This window comes from Ctenopharyngodon idella, chromosome 5 (genome assembly GCF_019924925.1).
Source record: "Ctenopharyngodon idella isolate HZGC_01 chromosome 5, HZGC01, whole genome shotgun sequence".
Lineage (NCBI taxonomy): Eukaryota > Metazoa > Chordata > Actinopteri > Cypriniformes > Xenocyprididae > Ctenopharyngodon > Ctenopharyngodon idella.
In genome coordinates, this window is record NC_067224.1 from 3,284,956 (window position 1) to 3,310,636 (window position 25,681).

Sequence of the window (25,681 nt, forward strand, 5' to 3'; positions counted from 1 at the left end):
TGACAGATAACGTCCATATACAATATGTATATGTATATAAATATATATGAGAATAAAAATTTAGATATATGTTGCAGATATTTACTGTTTCATCATAGTGCCACACTCCCTGGCCATCCGGCAGCTCAGAGCTCACACTATTGTCCTGATCGATTAGCCAGCGATGAACGACGTGGGCCTAAAAGGACACACGACATAAACACAAGAAGCCATTAAATCTTCACACTTTTCAGGTAAAAAGAGAGAACGAGAGACAGATACAGAGAGAGCGACAGATTTGGAAGAGAAAAGAGTCCCATCTATTTCTTAACATGAATGAATAAAAAAAAAAAAAAGAGCCTACGCTTGAATTAGTCAGTTCATATAATGAGAGAAGGCAGACAACATGAAAAAGAGAGGCAGAATGAGAGGAAAGTGCAAGAGGACAAAGAGGCACAAACAAATCCAGGGGGAAACTGATGGTTCAGAGGATATTCAGGTTCTCAGTTTGGTCTCATTGAAGAATCAACTATTTAATTTTTTTTTTACCACAATTCCTTTCAAGGAAGACAGTTGAGAACTCCTTTGTGTTTTTCCTCCTTTGGGAATATATACTATAAACATCTTCCTAACTGGAATTATAAAAGTCCAGATATTACACTTTACCAGTGAGATAATGAAAACATTGACAAGCACTTGTGTAACTGATTTACCCAACGTGATCTCTTGGGTATTCGTATGCATTTTAGGTAAAATGTGGTTCTACCACACATACATTTACTTATGTTTGCACAGACACTAAAACGTACAATACTGACAGCATCTAAAATGTAAATAATTTACGTATGAACAACTTTACAGACGTTTAAATGTTTACTAATCCTTATTTAATCAATGTTTTGTGAAATTAATTGATTCTACTGTATTTATGATCAATTAGATTATGTTTTCAGTTGCATTCATTAAAAGCCTGTACCATTAAGTTACCTCTCATCAAATGTTTTCTTAATTAGAGTCAGGAGCTAGTTGCAGCAAACCCTTAAATAGGACCTATAATGCCCCTTTTAAAAGATGTAATATAAGTCTCTGGTGTCCCCAGAATGTGTCTGTGAAGTTTCAGCTCAAAATACCCCACAGATCATTTATTATAGCTTGTCAAATTTGCCCCTATATGGGTTTGAGCAAAAACACGTAGTTGCTGTGGAGTTTAGTTGATTCAACTCATCGAGTTCTCATGACTCATAATGTCATGTTAAACTTTTGTGCAAATCCAGCGTTGAACTGATCCTCGTTTGTGAAGCAGTCCGGTGTTCTGATGAATAATGCTACCTCTTAGATGTTGCTATAATACTACCAACACTATATTTTAGTGTTATCATGGTACCAAAATTCCAGTAGTCGGTACCAATACCATGAAACTTTTACGGTTCTCGGTACCACAGCAAAATCTGTTGGAACTATTTTACTATTTTACATAGCCTATTTTAAAAACATATTGCAGGTCCTATGCAGGTCCATGCTGGTCCTAAGCTGGTCCTGGACCAGCATAAACCAGCTCAAACCAGCATACCAGCTTCAAAACCTACCTTAACCAGCATATGCTGTTTTCTTCAACAGGGGTAACAGACGTGCGTGTTTATTTTAGCTATTCTGTCAGTGAAACAACACACTACAGCCTGTAAAACTATGAAATAAATATCTGTAAATAATGGTAACCTAAATAATAAGAAAGTTAAATATTATTTAAAAAAACATTCGTTTTTTATTTCCACACAAAGATGGGTCATATAGCCTACTGCTCTGCTCTCTGAGAGAGATGTGGGACAGGAACAGTAAAGAGACCATTTCTCTTTAATAATATCTTCATGTTATCTCCTGATGTTACAAGGAACTGACACTTGTTGTAAAAGGTCTGAAGAGCGAGTTTTATCTTCACACATTCAGGCTACGTTTGATTTAGCGCTGCCAGAGAAAGCGAAAGTAAAAATCACCAACGTGTGTGAAACGCGTTATATAAATAAACTTGACGTGCCTTATAAAGTCTAATAACAAGCACAAATTGTGTTAAATAGAAACTGACGTGCAAACAAAAGGGTTTCTGTCCTACAGTGTTTTTTCTACTTTACCACAGTAAAGAATGCGAATAACCTATAATAGGCCTAAAAGCGAACAAAAGGAAGAAACGTTACATGAAAGAAACAGATACTCCATGTTCAGTGGAATAACTAATGGAATATTGTTAAATTCTCTGCTAATCAGGTGACCAGATCGCGATTCGCAAAACAGAATACAAAGCTTAAATTTATGGACTCTCGTACCTCTCTCATTTGGCATGAACCAAAATGTTTCCATGGCTGTGATGTCACATTTAATTGCTAACCTATTATTTCTTTTGTAAACAAAGCTTTGTGCTTCACTCGTGTCATATTCATGTAAAATACTGCCACAGCCCTATCAGTGGGTACCGAATACACCCGGATTCTCGGTACTACCGGTACTACAGAAATACGGGTATTGTCACATTTTCAAAATTTCAGTACCGACTTGGTACCGAAGTACCGGTACTTTTGACAACACTACTATATTTGCATTGTGCGACTTCCTTTTTTAATGGGAGGTGGCAAAATCCCCTTTAAGTTAAGAAAACTGTTATTGAAAATCTGTAAATAAATATAACTAATGGTTTTCTAATGGTTTGTTGTAACCAGGCCCAGGACACAGTCAGAATCTGACCGGAGACAATGTCAGAGTAATTCAGTATACTGTAGAACAATGGTAATGCCAGAGTAATAAATAAAAGCATGAATATTTTTGGACACAGTCTTATAACAGAAACGTTGGTGTACTGACATTTTTCCTTGCACCAGCAAATGTTCAAGTCTTAATCTCAGTTTGAAACATTCAGTCAAAGCAAATTTCATGTTTAAATGATGCAAAACAATGCAAATAACCCAGAAAAAAACATTAATTTCTGACCAGTTGCGATTGATTTGATCTCACAAATGACAGGAAACTGAGGTGAGTACATAACAAAATGTTCACGTAAACTTTTAAATGAGTTTATAACAGCACCAGTGACATTATGGGACGTGTGGAAAAAAATTAGGAATGATGACATTTGCTTTTGAGAGTGTGTTGATGTTTCTAGTGTCTTTAATCACCCAAAAAGTGTATATTTAATTTCTGCTGAGCTTAGGTTGCATTCTATGACACATTCATAACTTTTAGGAACAATATGTTCATCTGCTGACGCACTCCACTATCACCCGCCTTCATGCTTTTCTATCACATGATATGCAACGCACTTACACACAATACCCTCCCAACAGAAAGTCACTCGAAATACCCAAATTCTCTTACGCTGCAGACTGTAGAAAAGGACAGTCACAGTCAGCCAATAAGGTCAACGAGAGAACAGAACATGAAGGAGGGAGAGTGTTGAAACTGGTGTTGATGAGGTGCAGTAATGGAGGGTGGAAAATTAATTGAAATATTGTGTAGGATACAAAAAGTATGGCAAGAGTAGAGGCATTTTCTATATTCAATTAATTCAGTTACTCTAGAAAAAAATAAATAATAATAATAATAATTTTTGTCCTTAGTATTGCTTTATCAAAGCTATGAAGTCTTCAATATCTCCAGTTAGTTTAAAAAGATAGTTCACCCAAAAATTATCCCATGATTTACTCACCCTCAAGACATCCTAGGTGTATATGACTTTCTTCTTTCAGGCGAAAACAATCGGAGTTATATTAAAATATATCCTGGCTCTTCCAAGCTTTATAATGGGAGTGAATGGGGGGGCGAGATTTTAAATCCCAAAAAAATTCATCCATCCATCATAAAAAATAATCCATATGGCTCCAGGGGGTTAATAAAGGCCTTCTGAAGGAAGCAATGGGTTTTTGTAAGAAAATTATCTATATTTTCTGGCAGACGGCTGTACGCATCGATTTGCGGTGGAAGAGTAAGCCCTGACCCGACGCATGATGCAATGACGAACACGGAAGAGCAGAGGATAGAGCAAAACAAAACACCGGTCATGAATTAGAAGTCTAAAACGAGAAATTTTAAAGAGAAATGTCAGAGGAGCTTGAGTTTGTTGCCCAGCCCTATTGGTTTGAACCGTGAGAGGCGTCTAAGCTTACGATACTCCTACATCCTACGTCATACATCGAATCAGGGGTTACTCTTGTGGCACAAGTCGACTTGCGCAGTATGCATACGCTCGTCTGCCGGAAGCTAGTTATTTTAGTTTTAAATATGGATATTTTTTTTACAAAACCCATCGCTTCCTTCAGAAGGCCTTTATTAACCACCTGGAGCCGTATGGATTATATTTATAATAGATGGATGCATGGTTTTGGCTTTAAAATCTTGCCCCTCACTTCACAACCATTATAAAGCTTGGAAGAGCAAGGATATTTTTAAATATATCTCTGATTGTGTTAGTCTAAAAGAAGATAGTCTTATACACCTAGGATGGCTTGAGGGTGAATAAATCATGGGATAATTTTCATTTTTGGATGAACTATCCCTTAAATATCTCAAAATCAGGGTAGCCCCAAAGTATCGAAAGTTGTTTTCGCCACAGAATTAAAAAATAAAAAAGGTAACTGCAACTTTTTATCAGCAATTAACTTGCAATTGGGAGTTTATATCTGACAATTTTGAGGAAAAAAAGAATTGTGAAAAATAATGTCAGAATTGCAAGATATAAAGTTGCAATTGCGAGTTTTAAAGTCTGAATAATTATAAAGTTTAAAAGTTTAATTCTGACTTTTTTTCTCAAAATTGTGAAATATAAACTCGGAATTGTGAGGAAAAATAAAAGTCAGAATTGTGAGATAAAAAGTCGCAGTTACCTTTTTTATCTTTTATTCTGTTCTAGTTGAGTCAAAATCTGACATATCACACTGTTCAAACAGATGTAAACCCTGCAGCCTTTTGGTGCTTTGAACACTCTTTGGAAATTCACCCAACAAATGGCTTACTTTTAGTTGTCTCTGCTGTGTCAGGAGAGAAAAAAAGAAGCCTTTTTAAAGTCACCAAGAAATCAAAACTAAAAATTCTCATTAAAAAAAAAAAAAAAAAAAAAAAAAAATGCATTCTGTCCAGACTCCAGACAGGGACAATAACCATCATGTGAGCTATTTCAGGAGAGAGAAACGGAGTCAGCAACACCTGTTCTGCAGAGAACAGTAACAATAGCCCTCTTACTCTTATGAACTACCAGTAACACTGTAACACAGACATCATAAATCATTTCCCCAATGCAGTTCTGTTCACTAATCATCTGATATGTGCTCTGTTACAGCGCTGCACTATGCATATGGGTGGTGTGACAGGTACATACGATGGAAATGTGTCAACCGGTAGAGATTCATTCTACTCTACCATTTATTCTTACATATCCATGGGTCTGTACCAGAACACTCTATCATTATTCTGTTGTTTAAATTCTGCCCACACGTCTTTTCTCAAAAGCTGTGAACCTGTCATTTTTATCAGCATCACTCACTTAATAAATCAAAATCTTGCCTACGTCACTATTCCATAGGAATTAAGAACTGCTGCAATCATTATGAGTCCTAACCTTGTCTGTCCACACCAGATGTGACGCGACTACGAGTCGTGACAAAATCAATCAAAAATCACAGCCAATCAGAATAATGTGTGGGCGGAGTCTCTCAGCAAGTGCACTGCACTCACATCTCAACTAAATCAATCAAAAATCACAGCCAATCAGAAGAGCGTGTGGGTGGAGTCTCTCTGCAAGTGCACTGCACTCGCAACCAAATCAATCAAAAATCACAGCCAATCAGAAGAGGGTGTGGGCGGAGTCTCACTGCAAGTGCACTGCACTCGCAACCAAATCAATTAAAAATCAAAGCCAATCAGAAGAGCGTGTGGGCGGAGTCTCTCTGCAAGTGCACTGCACTCGCAACCAAATCAATCAAAAATCACAGCCAATCAGAAGAGCGTGTGGGCGGAGTCTCACTGCAAGTGCACTGCACTCGCAACCAAATCAATTAAAAATCAAAGCCAATCAGAAGAGCGTGTGGGCGGAGTCTCTCTGCAAGTGCACTGCACTCGCAACCAAATCAATCAAAAATCACAGCCAATCAGAAGAGGGTGTGGGCGGAGTCTCTCTACAAAAAACAATCAAATTCATAAATATCACACCATTTTAACATTATTAAAAATGCATACCAAGTGACTGAAACAATCTTCAGAGAATTCACTTGTTTGTTCACAATGAGTTCACAATGAATGCTCTTGTTTCCTTTCATTTATTTTCAAGATCTGAGTTGAATTATCCATTGTCGCTTTCAGTATGGCTATAAAAGGTCACCCAAAAAGATATTCAAGCTCACAATAAATTCTTTTAACATTAAATCTGTATGATAATCAGTATCTAAGATTATCATAGTCATACGTTTGAGTTAATTCTTTAAAAGAAATTCAAATATTTAGTATATTAAATAAACTAATAATTCAGTTCAATACAAATAAAAAAAACTTGTAATTGACTTTTTACTTTTACCTTATTTATAATTTATATAATTTAGCATTTAAAAACTAAACTTTGATTTAATTCAAACTTCTTTGTACATATTAATTTTAATATATCAGGCTGCCAAACCCTGTACTATAGCATTATGGACAGGCCCTTCATATAAACCTCTACATGTGAACGGTGATTTACCACTGCAGAAAATGTTATCTTATATATAGTATTGTCTATATTGTTCTTCCACTGTATGTTTAAAAGAGAGTACAGTACAGTACATTTTTTGAAAAGTGAATACTAGTGAAAGAGTTGATGAAGATGCAAAAGACTTATAATAAGATGATGGGGGAGGGGCTCAACAGATTTCTGCCTAATGAATAATTCAGTAGTCGAAGCTGCCAGCTCCTTGCAGACTTACTGCATCAGCAAACAGTGCAGAGGCACAGCAAGCTCACAAACAGGCAGAGTACTGTACTGAAAGCAGAGAGATGAAGGGAGAGCTGCTGTAAGTTTCCATCTGCCTTTAGATATTCAAACTTAAAAAAGAGTCCCGTTTGACAAGAGATTACTTTACACTGAAAATAAAATGTTAGCATCTAAATGAACTGCTTTTATTCATGTCAACAATATTATTTAGCATCACTGAATCCACCTAAACACATTCATTTATGCCAACAAAATAACTGTTTATGCATCACATTAGGTAGAAATATATCTTAAGTTACAGTAAGTTAAGGTAAGGTCATTTAATAACAGCTTTGGCTTGGATTCTTAACCACCTGCTTTGGTAACAGATATGCACTTTTTTTAGTCATTTACTTTCTTAAGGATGAAAGTGCTAAGAGCATGCATGTCATGAAAATTAAATGAGTGGATACTTCTACTGTAGCTATAACTGTTATGCTGGTCTAAGCTCTTCTTTTTGGACAGCAATGTCAATGTCAGCAACGTATTATTATTAATAATTTTTTTTTTTTTTACTTATTCCTTAACTACAAGTACTAGAGGTGCACGATATATCGGCCACCATATTGGATTCGGCCGATATATGTTCATTTTTAATGTTATTGTTATCGGCCGATAAGAAAATTTGGCCGATTTATTAAAGCTAATAAATAATGGATTATTTTCTTCGGCTGAGACACTTCAGATGCGCACTGTTCACCACGATTGTTTTGAATTGTATGAAATATGATTGGAATCACTTCAAAAAGGAAAATACAGTTAAGTGCAAAATGTGCAAGCGTAAGTCTGTCATATAGGCTACATAATATTATAATGAGAACATCATAATTGTGTGTTTGGGACATGGCTTTTAATGGTGAGACTTTTGTTTTTGTAATCAGGCTCTCAAAAATAATATAAAAATTTTTTCGGCCAATATATCGGTTATCGGCTTTCAAATATAAAGAATTATCGGTTATCGGTATCGGCCAATATTTTCATATTGGTGCATCCCTAACAAGTACTAAAACTCATATATATAAAGTAATATTTAAACTACTGTTCAGATGTTTGGAGACATTTATTTAGCGAGGATGCATTAAATTAAACCAAAGTGACAGTAAAGTATATATATATATATATATATATATATATATATATATATATATATATATATATATATATATATATATATATATACATACATACATACATATACACATATATGCTTATATGTCCATTACATGTCCATATAAATGTATCTATTAAAATAAAAACTAAACTGTAACAATTTTAAAACTAAAGTGAAATGTAAAGTCAAATTAAAAATGAAAAACTATAAGTTTTTTTTTTTTTTTTTTTTTTTACAAAGGAAACTTTTAAGTTAGGTGTAAAGCACCACTAATTATTATATTATCTAAGGAAATGCGGACATTCTCAGATAAACAATAACAATACATGTGCAGAATATATATATATATATATATATACAGGTGCTGGTCATATAATTAGAATATCATCAAAAAGTTCATTTTTTTATTATAAATTATTTTTAAAAATGAAACTTTCATATATTCTAGATTCCCTACATGTAAAGTAAAACATTTCAAAAGTTTTTTTTTTTAAATTTTGATGATTAGAGCGTACAGCTCATGAAAGTCCAAAATCCAGTATTTCAAAATATTAGAATATTTCCTAAAATCAATCAAAAAATGGATTTGCAAAACAGAAAAGTTAAAGTTCTTTAAAGTATGTTCTTTTGTGCACTCAATACTTGATCGGCAGGACATATTACAGCAAATGACTTGCTCCTAGCCCAAATTACTGCATCAGTGAAGTGTGGCATGGAAGTGATCAGCCTGTGGCACTGCTGAGGCACTATTGAGCCTTCAGATCATCTGTATATTGTTGGATCGACTGTTTCTCATCTTTCTCTTGAAAATATCCCATAGATTCAGGTCAGGCATATTGGCTGGCCAATAAAGCACAGTAATATCATGGTCAGCAAACCACTTGGAAGTGGTTTTTGCACTGTGGGCAGGTGCTAAAGTCCTGCTGGAAAAGGAAATCAGCATCTCCATAAAGCTTGTCAGCAGATGGAAGCATAAAGTGCTCCAAAATCTCCTGGAAGATGGCTGCATTGACTTTGCACTTGATAAAACACAATGGACCAACACCAGCAGACGTCACGCCCCCCCCAAATCATTATTGACTTCAGAAACTTCACACTAGACTTCAAGCAGTTTGGATTCTGTGCCTCTCCAGTCTTCCTTCAGACTCTGGGACCATGATTTCAACATGAAATGCAAAATTGACTTTTATCTGAAAAGAGGACTTTCGACCACTGTTCACTGTCCAGTTCTTTTTCTCCTTAGCCCAGGTAAGATGCTTCTGACATTGTCTCTGGTTCAGAAGTGGCTTGGTAGTCCTTTTCCTGAAGATGTCTGAGTGTGGTGACTCTTGATGTGCTGACTCCGGCTTCATTCTACTCATTGTGAAGCTCTCCCAAGTGTTTGAATCGGCTTTACTTGACAGTATTGTCAAGCTTGCGGTCATCCCTGTTGCTTGTGCACCTTTGCCTACCCAATTTCTTCCTTCCAGTCAACTTTGCATTTAATATGCTTTGATATTTCACTCTGTAAACAGCCACCCCATTCAGTAATGACCTTCTGTGACTTACTCTCTTTGTGGAGGGTGTCAATGATTGTCTCCTGGACCATTGCCAAGTCAGCAGTCTTCCCCATTAGTGTGGTTTCAAAAAACAAAAGATACCCGGATTTTATACTGTAGGGATGGTCATTTAATGAAACTCAAATGTAAATATTCTAATATTTTGAGATACTGGATTTTGGACTTTCATTAGCTGTACGCTCTAATCAACAAATTTACAAAAAAAAACTTTTGAAATGTTTTACTTTACATGTAGGGAATCTAGAATATATGAAAGTTTCATTTTTTAAAATAATTTACAATAAAAAAATGAACTTTTTCACGATATTCTAATTATATGACCAGCACCTGTATATAGGGTTACTATATGATTTCTATAAAAAGAAAGTGTTTAGACAGAATTAGCTGCATAATCAGAGCAGATGGTTCTCTTTAAAGAAAAAAAAGAGTTGCTGACAGAGGATGAGAGGAATTTCCTGCAGCAGTTGTTTATGGTTTATCAGTGACTTACAGAGGCACGCGAGTCTCCCCGACACCCTGATCCAGCTCTCGCTCTTTTTTTTTTTTACATGAGGGAAGCCCGTCTTTCCCAAACTATTTTTATCAGGCACTGCATTAGCATGATAAAACACTGGCAGAAGAATAGACAGTAACAAAGAACCTAATGCACAGATTTTCAGAGCCTATTTTCATCTTTCCTTCTCTTTTTGCATGAGAGGCCTGGGTATTATTCATGTCAGAGCATCATAATTGCCTTTCAGACTACCTCTTTTGTGCTAGCTCTTGAGCCTTAGCAATCGCTTTTTCAGTCTCGCTCTCTCTCACACACATGCACTCGCTCTCTTTCATTTAAATTCACAGACATACATTGTACACACACATTTTATAAATGTTTTTTGAATATACTGCTGAACTCCATAAAATTAATTTTGACATGACATGCACTATTATACATAGTTAGAATTTAATAAATTGTCTTAAAATCTGTCACTACACACTTTTTTTGATCCATGATGACAGTGTGAATGTGTGCAGAAAAAAATAATATTTTGAGGTAATTTGATCTAACATTTAATCATTTTTATAATTGTTAATTATAAAATAATATATATGTTAATTGTTAAATTAGTTAATGAACAAACAACAAACAATTGCATTTTTATTAAGTAACAATGACAAAGAATATTAAACATTAGGGATGCACCGATATGAACATTTTGGCCGATACCGATAATTCTTTATATTTGAAAGCTACTAACCGATATATTGGCCAATAAATCTAAATCCAAATTTTTTATAGTTTTTGAGAGCCTGATTACAAAAACAAAAGTCTCACCATTAAAAGCCATGTCCCAAACACACAATTATGATGTTCTCATTATAATATTATGTAGTCTATATGACAGACTTGCGCTGTACATGTTGCACTTAACTGTATTTTCCTTTTTGAAGTGATTTCAATCATATTTCAAGCAATTCAAAACCATCATAGTGAACAGTGAGCATCTGAAGTGTCTCAGCTGTCAGATTTATCGGCTTCAATATATCAGCCACATTTTCTTATTGGGCCGATAACGATAACATTAAAAATGAACTTATATTGGCCGATACCGATATTGTGGCCGATATATTGTGCATCCATATTAAACGTTGTTAAAAATATATCGCTTTTAGTGCATGTTAATACATTAACTAATGTTAACGGACGATGCCTTATTGAAGATTGTATTTAAGATAAACAGCAACATAGACAATAATACTTGTATAATAAAGCAAATCACTTTTCTCTGAATAAAATTATTCAGCCAAACGCATCTCTTCCTAAGCATTCTCCAACAGTTGTTTTGACCTTGCTGATACAGACTGTATGTACATGAAGAGCATTTCTAGCTGTCCTAAAGCCCATCCATCAGCTGTTCTCCTCTTACAGTTATTCCCTCCACAGATTACGCACGCAACACACACACACACACACACATTTGCTATTCCATTCCAGCAAAAACCTTTTTTTCTTTTACCATAAATAGAATAGAAATGCATAGCAACACATCACTCCACAAAAAAATGCATTGCACTGCAGCAGTTTTGGCACCAACTAAACAGTTTTGCTAATATAAATTATCACTGTGTTCTTAAAAACTCGGCATGAAAAAAATTGTCATGAAATGGAAATCTATTTTCTAAATGCATCTTATTCATTTATTTGTTTCATTTTTACCAAAAATATGGACTATATGTAACTCATGCTCATTGGAAATAAGTGCCTAAAGTGACATTTCTCCAAAACGAATGAATGTTGTTCAATGAATGTTGTTTTTTGAACATTTTGCAACACTTTCAAAGAGAAATGTCCAATGAGAGTCGCTAAAAGCTCATTCAGTTGTATCCAAAACTGTAAAATCATTCAGTTGAATCTGGCAACATTGCTGTATCACAACAGTTCGGAAATTAAATCCGGTGAGTGGCACTAAAAGGTGATGTATTGCCTTTGCAAATGATCTATTGCATTTGAAAATAACATACCACCTACACTAAACCAAACTAATAGTGTTGTCATCTTTGATTACCAAAAAGACACATTTAAACATTTTTTCCAGTGAAAAAAAATTCTTCATGTCTTAAAATATATAAAATAATATAAATCATGCCTCATTTATTATACGCAGATCTATGAATGTGCTAATTAGCTCCACCTCCACTCACTCGCACGAGCTCAGTGATCCACTCGGTCAACTTACTGAGATAAACGCTTCACAACGGTATCGCTCTTTACAACGTCGGACACATAGCGGTAATTAATATATGATTAGCCTTTTGCTTGACTATGTTATCAAACAGCTAATAATGTGTTGCGAATGTTACACAAACCATGTTCACGTTCGCCATCTCAGAGACAGACAGCTGCTTTCTGAAAATCAGTATCCTTACAAACGCTTTGAACAACTCAGAACATCAGTGGAGAAAGGCATATAGTTCATCTTAACATTGTAATACACATCATACACTCGCTATATTGCTAAATGTACCCAATTTTTTTATATCAACAGAAAAATATACTGGGATAACCTAGCTTCTCTTGAGACTCCCCTCCTTCAAAATGGTCATAGTTAATGATATGCTAAAGCCCACCCACACGTTAACATAATTGGTTACAAGGTAGTTTGTAATGTAAGAAACACCAGTGATTTCAAACCGCGTTTTTGAAACTGTCTTTAGATCACTGCAGTTTTAAAGAGAAAATACATATACATATGAATTTGCACATGGTTTGTTTTAAAGCATTTAAACAAACACCACATAGACATATAAACAACATTAAAAAAAAAATTGATTTTCACCACATGGGGACTTTAACAAAATCAAATGTGAGAAAAACTCATTTGCTGAAGCAATCATCCATTTTAGCTTGATTCTAAGTCTTTTATCATGATTTGTGTTTCACAATTCTCAAGCGTTCAGCATCAAGTGTATCAAGTGAGCTTCAAAGCAAGTTTACTGTCTGATAAGCTACACATATATAGCTGGTTATGTGATGCAAACATCAAAATTACAAATTATGCACTGTTGTAAAAGTGTTTTGAGGTCATAACATCAGTAGCGTAACTTTGTTTTAAAAAGTGGGTGGGACTGGATGGAATGTGTATTGTAATTGTATTATTACAATTATAAATGCACAAAATTCACTGACATAGACCTCATGTTTAATATGATTGTTTCATATACAATATAATGTTAAGTCTCAAGAGTATTTACATTAGTCAATAAATACGTGGATCCGTGTTTAGTATTATATTGCCCTGATGGAGTAGTGGTAGAACTGTTGTTAAGCATGTCAGAGGTTCTGGGTTCTAATCTACCCTCGTATAGTTTATTTAATTGTTTTTTAATTAGTAAACCAAAGACGTTCATCAGTGATTGTTTATCAAGAGCAGGGACACGTTTATGTGCATTTTGTTTTGTGATTTCATCGGAACAAATAGAGTGTCTCAGCAACAGCGTTAAGCGTTAGATTGAAGTGCTTGTCTGTGTGAAGATTGCGCAGTGTGCACGAGCGTCAAGAGAACACCGCTGTACCACTGATAACAGCGGAAACGAGCACTCAACATGATTTCAAAAACAACACATCTCAGCGCCAGATCGCCGATTATTTAACACAAACGAACGAATTACTAATCAACTAGAGATGTTTCTTTTGTATTAGATACATCTGTGCCGTGAGATGTTTCCCTGGCAAAAACTGGTGGGGACTTGTCCCACCCGCAAATTACGCCTATGCATAACATAGTATTATCCAAGGAACAGCACAAAAATAAGTTTTATTAATCAATAATCTGCCCCTGTAATCATAATTTGTGTGAAAATGACTGCCTCTAGTGTTCAATTAAGCTGGAAACTGCAGTGAATCGTATTTATATTGGAGTACTCATACTCAAAAGGTATTTTTTCAAAATGTTTCTAGTAATTTAATTATGCTACCAATGCTCTGTTAACGCATTTATCATGTTTAAACTCTTTCAGCAGAATTCTGTGACCCAAAATAATATGGAAATCTGGATTTAGAAGCTATTTAGAAGCAGCTACAGTAGTGCATAGGCATGGAGTTCACAGACCCTCTCCTGTTACATAGAGTATATTGATGCATATTAATGGCCCGTGGGCTGCAGCTATTTTAGACCACTGCAGTGAACTACAAACTACATACATGCTTATCAGCATTTTTCTGGTCACCACTGAGACCATCATCACATAGACACTTGTGCACACATGTGTGAAACCCTGTACACACCTGAATAAGATACAATACCAATGAATGAATTACTTCCTGATATATCGAGCAGTTCAAGACACACCATCCAGGCAGAGAGAAGGATCTGATTACCATGCTGACAAACACAATCAGCAACTTTCAGTGAGCAACCTCGCCCACCAGACACAAACACACACACACACACACACACACACACTGCAGATAAAATTTTGCCCAAGTTACCAATGTGACTTCAGGTATGTAGATATTGTAGTAACCAACCTGGTTCTTTTATTAGGCAATCCTGATTGGACAAACACGTTTTATCTAACTTAATATAAATGATTTAAACTGCTGGAGAATCATATACAAGATTTGTTTCTGCAATGTGATCAATGATTCTTGGGATCTGCTATGCACACCTTTATTGATGAATCTTAAATGGACATTACATGGAATTTTCATTATTTTACCATATTCCTTGAGGTTCATTTATAATGTTAATAAAGTTTTTTGCGCACAAAAGAAAAAACAAATATATATGTAGCTGCGGTCAGACCAAATACAGTTGGCTGCTTCATTACTGAACGAACGTTTTTTTGCCAACTCTCCATTACATGGTGCCTCGTTTACAAAACAATCTACAGTCAAATTCTCCAAGCAAAAAAAGTTTTTAGAAACTTTGAATCAATTGAACCAATTGCTTCACAAAATGATTCACTGTTTCGAAGTGCTCGAAACGCCACATGCTGGTCAAAACGGTTTAAAATGCAGCATCCAAAACATGCATAAAAACACCTTTTACAAACCAATGTTTTATTGAAAATGTTAAATGCAGTTATTAACAAATAATACCATTATTATTAAATTGTTGGGCTCGTTTTATATAGAGCTTAATCAGGCCAATAAGAGATTATTAACTAAAACTCTTCATTTTTATTTTACAAAAGTGTCATTAAAAAAAGTATTAAAATTATTATTAAAAACAAATTTAAAACTATACAGACATGGGTTCACAGAGATTACCTAGCAGCGAACCATTGAAATTTCGAAGCGTTTCAAAACTGTTACGGCGTAACAAAGCCTCGTTAACTGAAATCATGTGACTTTGCCAGTTTGCAGTGTGAACTTTGTGAACTGTAAAACCATTAGTTGAAATAAAATGGAGCAAATAAGTACATAGTTTAAAAAACATAACAGTGAAGAGCAAACAGTAGCTCAAATAATTTGGTCTGATGAAAAATGATTGAGTTCAAATTACTGCTTAAATTACTGCTGAAGGTACTAATTCATGGTAAACTAAAATAATGAATGTAATTTCTATTGAAACGTTTATGTCATGTCTTTAAATATATTTGTAATTACACATGTAATAATGAAGTTTCAATTTATTACATTTAGTCCTGGTTTCACAGACAGGGCTTAGATTAAGCCAGGATTAATCCTAAATTCAATTAGGAGATTTAAGTAGCTTTTATATATATATATATATATATATTTATTTATTTATTATATATAATTTTAAATGTAATATTGAATAATACCACAGTTAAAATTATAATCAAGTACTTTACATGGCTTTAGAGTGTTTGTCAACACATCAAAATAAGTGCACTTCTTTAAAGAATGAAAAAAGATTTTAATTTTAAATTTTAAAAAACTTTTAATTTGGCATTTATTTTATTTAAACTTAAGGGTGTTACATATTTATTGTCATAAAAGTATACTCGCTTTAAGTACACTTAAGTGTCCCTTCATTTCATTAATATTTTTTTATAAATATACTTGTAAAATTTGAGGTACACTGCAAGTGCATGTTTAATACAATTAAGTGCAATTCTTTTTCAGAAGGGCACAATTTGAGACATTAGTGAGCCGTCTTTTTTAAGACACATGTGAGACTACTGCACTCTTCATGTAATCTTACCAATGTTATGGAGAAACTGTTTTAGATGTTACAAAGATCTTTAAAGATGTTCAAAGACTGTCTTCATGACATAGTTGTGTTCAGATGACCAGCGCTGTCAGCTTTTAAAGAGGAACTGCTGACAGTGTTGAAGTCTAGGTAAAGTGAGTGAGGATGTACACTGTATGTGAGTTCAGCTGTGAATTAATAATAAATCAGCACTATCATTCTCCCTTCCCTCCTTCTCAAGCATGGCGTCTGAAAAATTCATGTCCGCTGATGTGAGACTCCATAGATTCACAGTGAGGACTGTCACACCTGTCAGTTATTTCTCAACTGCAACATCAAATTAAAACTACAGTAGTCGACATTTGAAGCGGATCAAAAAAGTTAATCAAAGTTTTCCTAAGAACTAAGTTGTCCTAAGAAGAAGGTTTTAGGACAACTTTGATGAAAGGTTTTGATCCACTTCAAATGTTGACTACTGTATATTAATTTTAGTTGAAGATTAGTAAGACACTAACAACCTTGTAAGTGTAAACATTTTATTTAGGTGTATACTTTAAATGTTGTAGTCTCTTTCATTTCATGTCTAACTACCTTTAGCAATAATCCTTCCTCATCATCCCTTATCTGTTTTATTTAGCTATCAGTTATCACTCTAAAGTAATTCATTGGATCTATTAAACAACTTAATTAACAACTTATTAAAAACACCATCATCTCCACGACATTTCAAATCCTTCAGTTCTCACCATCTCCAAAAAGCCTAGCTAATGTTGATTCTGGTTTTATTACAAGCTCTGTCACATTCTCGTAGCCGGAGCAACTTTTCTTATTTACGGATATGACGAAACACTCATGGGTGAGTTACACATGTACGCAATCTCCCGCCAAAACCATCCCGCTAGGTCTAAAATATAAACACTTATAATAGGCCCTAGTGAATCAGAGTAAGACAAAACACGTTTTGGAAGAAGGATTGAGGATGTATTGACTCATTTAAATTTTGTTACATCTGAACAAAAAAAGTTACATAGTGTATATTTAATAAAATCATCTTGATGATAACTTGGAAATTGGGCAGTGGATTTCTAGTTCCTAGCAAGCTTTGCATACACTAAAAAACAATAAGTAAAATTTACTTAATTTTTCTTTTGCAAGTTTTTGCATGAATATTTTAAGTAAATTTCAAATATGGAATTAAGTAACTCTACTTAACTACGTTAAGTAAAATTAACAACGAAAATAAAGTAATTTTAACTTGGCCAGTAAAAGGTTGAGTAATTTCTACTTAGTTGAAGTTTCTTTTGCAATACATTTTACTCAAACAATATAACACTGAATTAAACCATGCTTTACTTAGAAACATCTAAGTAAATAATACAATAGATATTGTGTAGACACCCTATCTACATATTAGAAGTAACACAGCACCTGAACACAGAGATCTTAATACTTGGTTCAAAATACACAATGACGGTAACATTCGATGGATTGTTTTTGAGTGTGAATGTGGCATTTTGAGTCGAAAATGAACTCCAAATGTCACAAAATGGCAAGTTACTAAACATAACCACAAAACAATGATAAAACAGTGTAAAAACAGTTGGAAAACAGCGAAAAATCGAACCCATTAATTATTCAAGGCCCAGTGCATGATGGGAACACCAGTACCAGAAAAGTTGAGTAGTTTTACTTAATTTTATAATGTTCATATTTATGCTTTAATTTCTACAAGCTTAAATTGAGTACTAATATAGAATTTACTTAGTTTTTTTAATTCTTGCCTGAACTAACTTTTTCATGTAAAAATTATATTTGTTTTTTCTGTAGTATTTACTTCACCATAAAATCATTTTTTTACAGTTTAGGACTGAATAAGGAGAATAAATGAGTGTTGTCAAAAGTACCATCTTCGGTACCAAGTCGGTACTGAAATTTTTAAAAATGTGACGATACCAGCATTTCCCAGCATTTTTGACCCACTTCACTGAGCGCTTACACAGATACACATGGGAGCGTCTATCAGCGGATCCGTCTATCAGCGGATATATTAGGGATCCGCTGATAGACGCATGCTTTCAAACGCTCCCGTGTGTATCTGTGTAAGCACTCGGTGAAGAGCATCAAAGATGTCTATTTACAACATGTTTTCGAAGTGTTGATCACTGTAGCCAATCACAGACATATCTGTTGAGCATGTGAACACATGGCCATATCTGAGGCATATATGTTGAGAGCGTGAACACAATGGCCAATAAGAGGTATTTAGGAATCTGTTAGGAAAATGCTGGTATCGTCACATTTTTAAAACCGAAGAAGTCGGTACTTTTGACAACACTAGAATAAATATCGAAATGAAGTGTTATTTTATTTGTTTTTTAGTAAAGGGAAAGACCTGTTAGCACTTAATGCTGTTATGTTTGACAAAAGAGTCAAAAAAAGAGTTTCTGTTATGTTGAAGTTTTGTGGTTTTTGTAGTAGAGCTCTTATAAGAGGTATAGTTATGGTTGTGGGTGGCGACATAAAGAAAAATATATATTTGTATAACATTTGATTATGTTCCCATAATTTGATATATGGGAAGTCAAAATCTCCAATTGAACTGCTACCTGACGACCCACTGGACTAGTAAACAGTCACGTAATTACACTGCCTATCTGATATCACAGAGATCGACTAAAAAGTGCCTGATTTTTTTTGGTCAACATCTCACTCATTTTCCAATTTTCAGGGCTGTTAATGGTGAACTGAATGGCTGCCAATATCTTGAGGAGCCTCTGTGCCTAGATGCCAGCTATCTGCCTCAGTTCTCCTTCTGTCCTTCCATATGCATTGCTGCTTTTTCTAATTAATAACTCATACACTTATGCCTTTGGGGAATAAAACATTTAAAGTCATTTCATCCTTTCCAAGGTCCATCGTTTCCACTCTTGGTGTCAGTGTAGTTTTAAGGCCATGGAAACTTTGCTAGGACACATGGAATTATGAACTCCATTAAGGAATATGAGATTTTATTTCTAATCTGGCTCATCTGTAGCTAAGAACGGGCCATAAATCTTTATGGAGGAGGATGGAGGGATGCCAATAATCTGTGACACATGCAGAATAGTGTCCATCTGTTTGTGCTGTTTTTGGGGGCTTACCTTAACATTACAACACTCCATCTGAGATCATGTAAAGGATAAGCCTCTTTAGATCTACAATCTCCTTGCATTTCATGTCCATGATGCCAATGTTGCCTTCGAGATTTAGGAGAATAATAAAAAGATGTTTACAAAATACAAATAATTAATTGTAACATTAAAATTATAAAATAATCATTATTACAATAATACCCTCAAACCATTTAAGGTTAGTGTGAAAATATGATGCATTGACATCCATATTATTCTAGGTCCTAAACAGTGTCAGAAATAACCTTTTTCCATTAAGGGGCAATATTTGCCAGTGGGTGACGGCAAGTCACCACTTTAATGAGTGAGTCATTGAATCGTCAATTCAACTGATTCATTCAAAACGCGGATTCATTCAGAAAGCACCACTGTGTGTTGCTCAGAGACACCCATCTGTTCTGCTGTATTTGTTTGGAACTATTTTTGTTGGCGTAATAGAGCAAAAACATACTGTATTGACAATAGTATATCTAAAATATAAAAATAACAACTGAAAATTGAACTGTATAAAATCAATTTCATATTTGCAATCATGCTAATAGGCTATTTGAGAAAAACAGCTCTCTTGCTTGAGTGATATTTTGTTTAAAAGAGAACTCATTAGAAGATTTTTTGCTCCCATATCTTGAATTTTGAGGCATTTTTGTTGCGTGTTTGCCCCACGCTCCTGTTAATTACCAACCCTGGTCGCTTAGGAATCGACTACTAGACTAAGGGGGCTTTCACACTGGGCTCGTTTGCCGCGGTCCGAGCCCGGGCGCAATTGTTCCTGGTGCCCCCCGCAGCGTTGGTCTGGTTTCGCACTCAAATTGATTCTATCGAACCCTGGTGCATTTGCGTTCATCTTACGTCATCACAGACGTACAAGGCGCATGACAGAAAACAGAATGCGGGTCAATAAAATGTGTTTTTTATTAATGTGGTGCTATTATGTGCAGCAGAGTAAACGACACTTGTGTTTGCTGTGTGTGCGCAGCATGTAGACGGTTTTCCGCTGTTTGCAAGCAGCCTATTTTGAGGAGACAGCTGATTACCATTAATTTGCCGCTCTGATTGCACTCACAAAGTGCGAATACACTGCAGGCTCACTCCTGCTCGAATCCGAGATAAATCATTAACACTATCATCTCTTACATGTGTTTTATTGAAGTAAATACATTACAATCGGCGAAAACGTGTGTGCAGGTTAGTTTACTTCCTGAACAAGTGCGCACCCGAGTCCGTGTAGCTTTCATATTCACGCGTTTCATATTCTCAGTTCGAGTGCAACCGAACTCAGACAACCTCCTTCAGGTAGTCTCGGGTTCGATACCCCGGTGCGCACCCAGGTTCGCATGACAGCTTTCACATTAGCGATTTTTCATGCAAACCGTGCCCCGTTTCGAACTAAACTGCCAGTGTGAAAGCCCCCTAATAGACTACTGAAATATGACATAGCCTGCCATTTAAAGATTACTCTATTTAATATGATAAAAATTTGTCATCATTGAAATGTGTAAATCTTAAAAACAGACAGAAATATTGTCAAACCTAAAATTGCAAAATAAACTGCTTAAACTTCCAGACTGATTCAGCTTTACTGTATTGTACTGTGTTTATACTGCATGTTTATAGACTTTTTCAAGCACTATGTGATTAGTTCACTTAAGTATTTCATGCTGCTTCATAAATGAATGCATTGCAAAAGATCATGTTGATAAAGAGGTTTATAGTCCATTTTCAGTTCAGTGTATGAGCTGCATGGCAAAAATCAGCCTCGCCAGAGTGAGGACAAGTCAAGCATTAACTAGGCTTAAAAAGCTTGTGTCGATCTATCATTAACAGCCCATAATGAGAATAAACACCAATATATTTATCAATATTTTTTGCTTGCTAACACATCAATACCGCAGATGTTTATTTAACCGTGAAAGGCAGAAATTGTGATCGCGTTAATATGAGATTAATTATGAAGCATGGGGGTCCACTAGTCCACTACTCCTCTAGGGAACTCGGAGCGCGGCTGCGGTGCAAGTGAGAAATGGAAACCCTGAAGTGGATCTGGAGCAGCAGAGTCATTACAGAATGCATTTAGAGTGGATTGAAATCCACTCCGCTCCTGTACGATACTCTGCCTGCTAGAGGGCCACCTCAGCCCATGAGGGCAAAGGGGCAGTGTCTCGGGCCCCATAGGCACGTCCCTTGCTGATTACACACATAAAACACATAATTCATACTTTTTTGCATTAGTGCTAATAAGCTTCCTGTGTTTGTCAGTAAGTCAATTGTTTTCAGAGTAAAATCACCTAAACACACATTATACTTATGACTTATGAGCTAGCATGGAGGAACTTTTACTAATACATTTCAAGAAAAAGCATTGTATCTGTTGGTTAATGCACTGTGAACCAATTAACATGAACATTTTTATTAAAAGGGGACCTATAATGCCCCTTTCACAAGATGTATTACAAGTCTCTGGTGTCCCCAGAATGTGTCTGTAAAGTTTCAGCTCAAAATACCCCACAGATAATTTATTATAGCTTGTCAAATTTGCCCCTATTTGGGTGTGAGCAAAAACATGCCGTTTTTCTTTAAATGCAAATGAGCTGCTGCTCCTGGCCCCCTTTCCAGAAGAAGGCAGAGCTTTAACAGCTCAAGCTTCGGTTGCTCAACAACAACAAAGCTGGAGAATCTCACGCAGCCAAAATGAGGATTGTCAGTAACGGTGTTCAGCCTTACATTGTTCAAACCGGAGTCGACACTGATGGAGAGACTCAGGAAGAAGTTACAACTTTTAGAATGAAACTGGACGTTTCTGAATGGTTAGTGTATACATTTATGTAGTTGCTGTGGAGTTGATTCAACTCATCGACTAGCATGTGTCGTCATGTTAATCTTTTGTGAAGCAGTCCGGCGTAAAATGACGGCATGTCAACAACACTTTACTACAACAACTCTTCCTCTTCTCTAAAGCAGCCCAACATGGCCTCACCCCCTTTGTTACATGTTCTTGGGGGCGGGTTTATGTAAATTTTAGGGTTGGTGATGTCACCAACCAAAGGAAGAAGCTCATTGTAGTCCCTACCAGCTGTTTGTTGTAGTCCTTAAACAGCAAATTCTTTAAAAGAAAATATCTCCCTTTGCATTGAACTTTGAGCGTCGTAACTTTGCAGATGTTGTTTATGCTCAAACAGCAACATTACACACTAAAGTTAAAAAAGTGAAATCATAATCAACTAACATTAACAAAGATTAGTAAATGCTGTAAAAAATATATTGCTTATTGTTAGTTCATGTCAGTTAATGCATTAACTAATGTTAACAAATGAGACCTTATTGTAAAGTGCTAATATGTGTTATCACAGGAGAAAGCATGTAACACACAGTCTTCTCGTTTATGTCTACTTTATGCTTTGTTGTGATTATAAATGCCGTTAAGTTATTATGTTGTAAATCATTGGTTGTGGTGAAATATGAAATGAGAGAAGAAAAGCAACTGAAAAAAAGATATAACTCATTTCCTTCTATCCTCCTCCTCGGTTTTCACTTTAAATAAATAAAGAAATCCATAACCCTATACATAATTTATGGCACTGCATAAGACGATTGCAGCTTTGATCACTGAAATTGAGGAGAAAAGTGGCTATGTGCCCATTCAGTAATTAGTTTAGTGTATTTTAAGAAATCAACTCTTTCATTTTTTCTCATGTGCCAATTTTTACATTCACTGGCCACAATGCAAACATTTCTCAGTGAAATTAAAATAGCATTTATCCATCAAGATAAAAAGTATACAACCTGAGCATAAACATCTCTTTTATTTAAAAGGTACAGTAAGCTCTTTCAGGCATTTTGCTAAGTTCAACCACACATCCACTCTCCAGGTATGATTTCTCAGGACACCACTTTCAGTAATATCTGTAGTAGCAAGTTGGTCTATATATAATACCTGCGAGAGCAATTTGAAATCTGCCATCTTTGTGCCTGGGAATATAGATCTATTTGAGCCAATCATTTTTGGGGTAAATGCCATGTGTCTAATTACTCTGGAACTGCAGAAAATTATGAAAACTAAAAACATTTTGTTGGTTAATGTTTCATTTAGTTTACTTTTAGTTTACTTAATCCAGAAAAGACAAATTCGATAGGCATTAAAAGGTAGGGTAAGCAATTTCGGAGAGGCTAGCAATAGCAAGCTAGCTTTGAAAGCATAAGTCACGCCAAAGCCACGCCTCCTCCACACATAAAGCCAGAGCAGATTCTGCAAAGTGCCACAAGAAATGGCATTAAATTACCTCATATGTCAAAGCTCATAACATTACAATAATAATGGACATAAAGAACTTACAGAGCGCTGACTTGTACCACCTGACTGCTGCAGATTCATTTTGCCGTTGAAAGTGTTGTCATAGAAACATAAATCTGAGAACAGCTCAGAGTCACAGAATGCCATCTCTTAATTACAGTAATTACGACATGGCGTGAACGCAGCATAAGCTCGTTGTTTGGGTTCAGGAGGAACTGTAAAAGCTGGCTGATGTTTGTTCGTGGCACTCGGTGACTGACGTCTGTCTACAACTCTGTACAGCCTTATGGAAAGCGCTGATGACGTGTGATGTCTGCGCGAGCACTTTATAAAGCATTGCACTTTCACTGACTTCATTATCAACTCTATATTTAGGATCCAGAACCCTGCTTTTTAATAAGCTTAATCAAATCTCCATAAAAAACCAAAACACAAAAATCCCTAATCAACAACATAGAGCAAAAATTATGGACACCGTCTTTTAAATATATGGTTTAGGGATTGCAGTAATATCTGTAAGTCTGAGGGAAAAGCACACAATTCTTGAATGTCAATGTATTGTATTAAGATTTGTCCTCACAAATTATTGGAATAGCAAAAACTGTTAATTAGGCAGCAGGTCTTGATGCCCAGTTCTGATTTGTTAACTATATCTGATTTTTTTGATGACCATCTTACATCTTACATCCGATATTTACATTTACACTATACACTTGGCGAAACAACCCAAGTTATGCTTAGGCCGAAAAGGAAGGAAAAATGGTGCAATTTGCAATGGTTGCAGATGAAATGATAATACAAACTTTTTTGTTTTCCGCACCATCTTTAAAGGTCATCAAAACATTGGGTTGAGCCTTCGTCCTTCATTGCACCATTGAAAAAGAGTCATGTGATCACGGTTGGTGTCCACCTGAGTTTAAGTCAATAACCACCGTCGCTTTTTAGATGATGTACAATTCTCATAATGACAGGAATATCCGATCTGTCTGCTTACATGGCAGACGCAAATGCACGTATCCGATTCTTATAGATTTATTTCCACATATGAATGAGGCCTGAAACCGATCTGAGTATATCGGAATCCATGTGCTTTTTTCCTGCTTGCATGTTCGTGGATCATATCCGATCTGTGCCACATGGGAGGAAAAATAGCGGAATTGGGTCACTTGAACAATGTAATGTAAATGCAGCCTTAGTCCAAATACTTTTGTACTTTCAAACTTTGTCCAAATGTGTTCTTCACACTGTTGGTCCTAGGCAGGACTGAATGCTATCAGAAGGGGTTTTGGATCTTTTAAGGCTATTCCTCCTATCATCTGGGGTGTTGTCAGCTGCTGAGGTGATACAGCTCTCACACAGTTTATCATTCCCAATTTGCACTGAAAGAAAGCAAAGTTTTGCGAAAGCGAATTTGCGAGCTGTTCTTAAGTTCTAAGAAACAAGTCACTAATAGTGATGCATTTTTACTAATAAAGACATCTCTCCACAAAGCAACTGAGAATGGGCAACTGAGATGGTCTAGTGAGCACATGACTAAGTCACTATTAAAACTTAATTTGGGAAACATACTTAAAAGTCTTTATATTAACTGGCTCTCTATTAATGCAGTACAGTGAATGACTGTGGTCTCCCAGTGACTTACATTATTGGCAGTTTAGTTTTAAAGGGATAGTTCACCCAAAAATGAAAACCCTGTCATCATTTACTCGCCCTCAAGTTGTTCCAAACCTGTATGAATTTCGTTCTTCTGCTAAATACAAAAGAAAATATTTTGAAACCAAACAGTTGATGGACCCAACTGACTTCCATAGTATGGAAAAAAATAAAAAAAATACTATGAAAGTCAGTGGGGCCCATCAACTGTTTGGTTTTCATTTTTGGGTGAACTATCCCTTTAAGCGATTAATTTACTGCAAAAACAAAAGATAACGTGTATGCCTTCATCTCTGAAAAC

At 35.5% G+C, this 25,681-nt stretch overlaps 1 protein-coding gene across 18 annotated transcripts in view; it reads right to left on the reverse strand.

Moving 5' to 3' along the window:
* Nucleotides 1-25,681, reverse strand: part of ank1a (ankyrin 1, erythrocytic a) — a 144,228-nt gene that overhangs the window by 98,535 nt on the left and 20,012 nt on the right. For 17 of the 18 annotated variants that reach the window (XR_007930476.1, XM_051895822.1, XM_051895826.1 and 14 more), the window contains exon 2: nucleotides 86-178. The exons of the other annotated variant lie outside the window; for it this stretch is intronic. Coding sequence is in view for 16 of the 17 variants with exons in the window: in XM_051895822.1 (XP_051751782.1) it covers nucleotides 86-178 (93 nt within the window). In the remaining variant the exon portion in view is untranslated. The remainder of the gene's footprint in view (nucleotides 1-85; nucleotides 179-25,681) is intronic. 18 annotated transcript variants of the gene reach the window in all.